The 6,759-nt window shown below is 40.6% G+C and overlaps 2 protein-coding genes across 2 annotated transcripts; both read right to left on the bottom strand.

Moving 5' to 3' along the window:
- Positions 1-362: 362 nt before the first annotated feature.
- AK88_02571 (uncharacterized protein) lies at positions 363-2,195 on the bottom strand (the record flags this gene model as incomplete). The annotated part of the gene is made up of 7 exons (XM_012480196.1): positions 363-449; positions 634-725; positions 912-952; positions 1,130-1,200; positions 1,527-1,600; positions 1,739-1,798; positions 1,997-2,195. The coding sequence occupies 7 exons, from the start codon at positions 2,193-2,195 to the stop codon at positions 363-365; spliced, it is 624 nt and encodes a 207-aa protein (XP_012335619.1).
- A 2,713-nt stretch (positions 2,196-4,908) lies between these two features.
- Positions 4,909-5,827, bottom strand: AK88_02570 (uncharacterized protein; the record flags this gene model as incomplete). Its single annotated transcript, XM_012480195.1, has 3 exons — positions 4,909-5,384; positions 5,523-5,601; positions 5,765-5,827. 3 exons carry the CDS (start codon positions 5,825-5,827, stop codon positions 4,909-4,911), a joined length of 618 nt encoding a protein of 205 aa, XP_012335618.1.
- Positions 5,828-6,759: the final 932 nt, after the last annotated feature.

Here is a 6,759-nt window from a genome sequence, read left to right as displayed (position 1 = left end):
AAAAAAAAAAAAAGCGAGGAAAAAAATAGGAGAAAAAAAAAAAAATGATTATACATCGTTTAGCATTCTCTTTTTCTTTTTTTTTCCTTTTTCCTTGCTAAGATTTATTAAATTTTAAACACTATGATTTTACAATAACTTTACATCTGCGACAACCGATTTAAAAATGAGAGAAAGTGGGAGTGGCGGTCTAATGCGTCTGTGGTGGTGGTCGCAGTGGGCGAGGGGTCATGATCTGTTTCCTTTTTTTTTTCCCTTTTTGCAGCAGCAGCAGCAGCATCAGCAACGGGCGGTGGACAACATGAAAAAAAAAAATATGTGGTTAAATTTTAAAAAAAAATTTTTAATGCGCGAATTTTCTTTTACCCATTGTAGTCGTCATCATTGTCGTTGTACTTTTTCTTTATGAAATTTATCACTGTTGGTATTCCAGCCGCTTTGTTTAATTCCTGTTTTTTTTTTTTTTTTTTTGGGGGGAAGGGGGGGATAATGGGAAATGGGTGCAAAAATGGGCATACACATATAGGTGTACGTATGTACGGTGGATCTGCTCAACAGCAATGTGATGTGTTATGCATCAGTGTGTAGAGGCGTCCTCGTGACGGGAGTGGAGTACCAACAAATTTTTCTTACCTTCAACTTTGACGCAGCGACATTTATGTTTGACTTTACCCATGTAACTTTTTTTTGTAAGCTCATGACCCATTCGGGGATGCTACCCACATCTGAAGGATGGTGCACATATAATGGGGTTGATGGAGAGGGGTACAAAAAAAAAAAAACAGGATGCGCGCGTATGTCTTACATGACACGTGGAGGAACAGAGACGTGACAACGCATGCAGGATGTACGTTAATGCTAAGCATAAATCTCTCGCGCACCAGTCCATCGGAGCTGTGCATTTTGCTAACCCAATAAGTTGCAGAAATAGTCCGCATAGTTCAGGCAATTCCTGTGAACAGGGGGCGCGTGTGTGTGTGTGTGTATGCATATGTGTATATGTGCATATCTGTAAGGGTTATCTTTTTCAAGTGCAGTTTTCTTCCACGGAGGGGTGTATTTTTCCCACGTGCCCTTTCCCATTCCAAGCTGCACTTTTTTTTTTTTTTCTGTTCCTGAATGACCATACCTTGACAATATGTCGTATGTATCTCCGATCCACTGCAGTTTCATCACCTCAACCAAGAGGTCTACTTCTTCCTTCGTTAGTGGAGTATGACTACAAGGAGGACATGGTACAAAAAAAACAAAACAAACAAGCGTGAGATCAGCCGAACAGATAAACACCAAAATAAAACATATAAAAAAAAAAAAAATAATAATAAAATAAATCTTGAGGAGACGCTTTCAAAGTGTCCTTCTCAAAAATGTGCTTCATACCCCTACAAAAAAAAAAAAAAAAAAAAAAAAAAAAAAAAAAAAAAAAAACACATGTACGAAATGGTGAACATGTGCAAGTAGCGTGGACGTTTTTTTTCTGCATGAACCATGTTGCACAATTGGGCGCAAACGAAATAGTATGTTACCATAGGGATGCTTTCACGATATACGTGGTAGGGATGATAGCGGGCGCTCGTTTTGGTCACCCCCGTTTCTCCATCTGTATAAGGGGACAACATATGAGAATGTGCAGGGGTGAAAAGAAGAATGCGAAGACGGGCACTTCTCAACCGCCCCACCGCTGCACTCAAAAGATTAAACAAATATGAAACTCTGGGGGGGCTACCTCCGTGCTTACCTACTATGTAACCGAATGAGTACTCATACCCGTAGACTTCTACACCTGCGTGGAAGGCACCTGTTAGGGAGGAGGCATCACAGAGCATGGGGGTGGCACTGGTGGAACTATACGCATGCATATACACGTACATATATATATACATATATATACCCGTGAGCATATGGACACATGAGGCGGGTACACCCACGGAATGTAGAATTGGTGCATACAACTAGGCACACTTGTACACCAGTTTAAAATGAGCGCAAGAATTACCTGCACCTATCGATCTAGCCACCGTATTGACAACCTTGGAAACGGCATCCAAGTCATATATATTTAAGTAGACCATGCTGGAATTGAAATCCGGCTGCGGGATTTCCTGTGACCCCCGCGTTTCGTAACTCCCAGACACGTCGCTTTTGTCATCTTTCTTTGTGTATTCCTTTCCTTTGGCGCGATTTTTTTTCTTCATTGATCTGGGGTGGGGGCGAGTTGCTATACGGGGGTTGTGCGTTATTCGTTGTGCGGTGCGAGGTTTGCGTTACAGATTTAGGGTTGTCTTTTTGGTAACGGGCGGAGGTGGCTGTGCGGGGAGATGCCGGACACTGTTGTGATGTCCTCACGATGCGATGAAAATATGCAATAGGCGAGGGATCGATCCTTTTGGATTGACAATTGTGAGACGAACGTTACAAACGAGCGCGTCTTTATATGTGTGTATGTGTGGGCAGACACGTACGGTAGGGAAAGTTCAGGTGACAGTTTTCAGCTGGTCCCACTACAGTTATTATATACACTTAAAAAAATTAACGTAAAAAAAAAAAAAAAAAAAATTGTTTCCATCAGTGTCTGGTCAAGCTGTTCTCATGTTAACATTGTGCCATGATTTTCCTTTTATGTTTAAATAAAACAACCAAAAAAAAAAATGTCTTCAAAGGATTAGAAAAAATGGAGAGAACTTGCGCGGAAGCATATTTCGTTTTGTTTCATTCTGTGATTGCATTTGCTATGCTTCGATATATCGCTTTGCGCTATTTCGCTATTTCGGTGTTTCACCGTTTCGCTAATTTTGGTGCTTTCCAATATGATGCCAATTTGCCGGTTGGCTACTTGGTCATATTAATCATTTTTCTTTTACTGGTTTTGTTTTATGCTTCGCGAGTGATCATTTTGCCATTTTTTTTTTTTTTTTTTTTTTTTCCCGTTCTGTACATTTTTTGTTCAGGTTTTGGTCAATTTTTTCCCCGTTTTTTTGCGCCTTTTTTTTCGCTTTTTTGTACTTTTCGCCATGGCGCACACGGGAATGGAAGCGCAAGGGAAAACTGGAGCAAAAAGGACACGGAAAAAAAGGAAAAAAAAAAAAAACATACTTAAAACGGAACAAGTGGACTAATACGCCGCTTTGGACAAACGCGAAAAGTGAAAAAAAAAAAATGAAAATGTGTAAAGCATTTCAAGTGTCCAATGTTCCAGTGTAAAAATCCACCTTTTCCATTCCAGGGACAGGGCAAAATAAAAGGGGCAAGCGGAAAATTATACAGACGTTATACACATGTACGAACTTTCCCTTCTCTTTTATCAGCACGGCTGTTAGTGAGCTCTCCCCCCCTGTTAATCAAACATGCTTAATCGAGTACTGTGTACATGTGCTATAGTTGAGGCATACAACTTGTGCGGGGTGCCCGCTCGTCCCATCCGCGGGGCCCAATACACCATATCACACATAAACTCAAGTTTGTATGTATATGTTCACACGGCATGTGTGTATACGCAAATGTGTTAAACTTTTTCGAAGGAACTCTTCTTTCTCACTCTTTTATATTATAACCCATGTGTGCATTAAACACCTCCACACCTTTCGGATGAAGAAGCTCTGTGCTCATTTAACCAGACTATTTAAAATGGTCTAATTTGACGCTTCCCATTGAGAAAACAGCTAGCTGGGGAGTCATAAAACCACCAAATGGGGAAAAATCCCATTTGGCTATCCGTAGAGATACATGGTACGGCTGATTTGACGGAGAGACAAAAGTTCAACCCAATAAATATCCTTTTAAGAATGACAAACTTGTGGATCATCCCGCATGACCAACTTTTAACAAAAGTTTCATTCTGCGTATGTGGCCAATTGTAAAAAAATATGTAACTCAATGACGGGTGTGGATGTGTGGATGTGTGCATGTGGTTTATCATCTGAACCCCTTACCAGTTTTCGTGTACCAATACACACTTCCGACGCCCAATTGGGGAGGTACAGCAAAACTATGCGTTGCGTCAAAGGGTTAATATTTGATCCACATTGACAGGCATGCAGAGAAGCAAAGAGGACGCGGTCCTTCGCCTGCTGGTCCGCCTGCTCCTCCGCCGCGGCTCCCTAGGTGATATATTTTTTTTTTTTTTTTTTAAGATGAATTAAAAATTTTGAGTAGTTTCAAATACAAAAATATGAGTTGCGAGAAATTAAAAAAAATATATATCTGCACATATATATTTCCTTCTGTATGAATATATGCATATACACTGGTCTTTTTTTTTTTTTTGGAATTAAATAACATAGGGTTCTTAGCAATGACTACTTCCTGCATGCACGCACATATGCACACATTGAACACATGCACGCATACACAGAGCATACATATACACACACACATACACATAAACTGCATATTATGTGGGTGCGCATATAAAACGGCACAGGACAGTGGGTACATATACTCTTTTATATATACACATATAATACATGGGAACAGGGAGAGGAACGTGACGGGGTTTCTGGTTCTTCTGGTGTGTCTGTTCATTAAGCTGGTATTGCATGAAAAGGTTTATTACGTTACGTAGCAGGGGGTAAAATACACATGGTCAGTGCAGTAGTGACGTAGTGAAGTAGTGCAGTGGTACAGGTACATGTTAGTTGCTCACATATGCGCAGTGTGCACGCGCGAGAAGCTGCCACAAAAGTGGGGGGCGCGTTTTTCCCCCTCTTTCTATAACACTTCTATCTTGCTATATACTATATAAATATTCGTTCGCATTCATTTTACTTTTTTGCTTCTGTTTTTCCTCTTCCCTGCCCTTTCCGCTTGTCTTTCTTTTCGCTTTCTCTCTCTCTCTCTCTGTTTTTTTTTTTTTTGGAGGGGGGGGGGGCGTTCTGTTTTTCCCCCATTCCATTTCTGCATTCCCCTTTTTTACTCTGAATTATCAAAGTTCACCTTCAAAATGTAGCCGTCGAAGTTGCAAAAGTTGAGGGCGTCGATGGCGTTTTTGGCGTCGTATTCACTTTCCATAATAACGGTTCCTGTGATTTCCTTGGATGGGGTTTCCTCATTTCTTAAATCTGCTCTAACAACTCGACCGTGCTTTTTAAATAAATCTTTTAATTCCTTCCAGGTGCTTTGGGGTGGGAGGTTGTAAACTATAAGGGTGCAATTTCTTTTGCTGGATGATCTGAACTCACTTCTTGCAAAATCGTCTCTTCGGAAGTCTCCTCTCATTCCTCTTCTGTAGTCATCTCTGCCGTAGTCTCTTCTGTAGCCTCCTCGATAATCAAAATCGCGCCTTCCTCGGGGGGCGTACAATCTGTCTTTCCTCATGTTGTTGAATCTGGGCTTTCCGTAGTTGCCCGAGTTTTCTTCTCGATCCTCTCTCACAAATATGAGACGGTCTGGCGGGGGGAGCGGGTTTTTTTGTTCAAGCGTGTGCAGCAACGCGGCGGACATATGCAACCAACGGGCACGCATAAAAAGCACCTCATCATGCACGCAACTGCAGGTGTTCCATATATACGGGCGAATTGACTTACCATCCAATTTGGAATCGTTTAAGCTGTTTATGGCCTCCTGTGCCTCTTCATACGTTGCATACTCTACAATTCCGCATCCCTACGCAGATAATGGGGAAATGAAAAGACATGGAGAAATGTTCACGCGCACAACATGCACGAGTAGAGTTACGCCTCAGGCAGGGTAAACAATGTTTGCTAATACAAAAACACCGCACCGCGTTGGTATCCTACACAAAAAAAATTGATGTAGATTGACCCACCTTTGATCTTCCTTGCATGTCTTCAAAAATGTCAACCCTAACGACTTCTCCGGCTTTCTTCATGTGTGCCTTCAACACTGGCCACGTGACTTTCCAGGGCAAATTTCCAACGTAAACCCTACAACCCTTGGCTGGGCTTTGCTGCATATTCGAGTGAATGGATGGCTATTGCCCAGGGCAAAAAGGAACATGTTAGTGAATTTCATATTGGGTGAAATATGTATGCAACGGGGGGGAGGGCACAAAAGAACACGACGGGTGGTATATGCATGTAATATACACGTGGACGGCATGCAATAGAAGCATCCATTCTGTGTGTTGATGTCACAACTGATTAAGCAAATCGGTTGATGGTATATTATAACACTCAATTAGGGCAAACACAATATATGTCAAATGGGGCGACAGAAAGAAAAAAAAAAAAATTTGCTACTTACATTACTGGCATTCTCCATGATGAATGTGGTATAATCTTGTTGGGGTATATTTTTTGGGGTTGGGTTCAAATTCAGTCCGCTCGACAAATTGTGAACAGGGGGCTTGTATGTGGATGTAAATATAAAATCTGCAGGCGACAGTACACGTATGCGCAAATATATAAATTATACGGAGGGATGTCGGAAATTCTCGCGTATGTTTATTTATGTATTGCTAAGGAAAATGAAAAACAGCGGGAAAAAAAAAAAAACAAAAAGGATTGCGCGACCTGCAGTTTTTGCAAATTCGGTTGTTTTTTCTTTTTATATTTTACGTATGCGCGTGAGCGTATTTTTACGTAAACGTAGGGGGTTTACATAAATATATATATATGCTTTATCAAACGCTTTTTTATGGCCTCTTAAGCTTAGCATGGCCTATGTGCTTTTTTAAAGTGTTTTATATAAATTAATTAAAATAAAAATATAAAAAAAATGCTGTAAGGATATTCTTTAATTAGGTAACTTCTATATATGAATGTTTTGTTTGTAACTTTTTTTTTTTTTTTTTTTTTTTTT

Source organism: Plasmodium fragile (assembly GCF_000956335.1).
Source record: "Plasmodium fragile strain nilgiri unplaced genomic scaffold supercont1.25, whole genome shotgun sequence".
Lineage (NCBI taxonomy): Eukaryota > Apicomplexa > Aconoidasida > Haemosporida > Plasmodiidae > Plasmodium > Plasmodium fragile.
The sequence above is the reverse complement of the archived record's forward strand: the minus strand, read 5'-3'. Positions and strand labels throughout refer to the sequence as shown.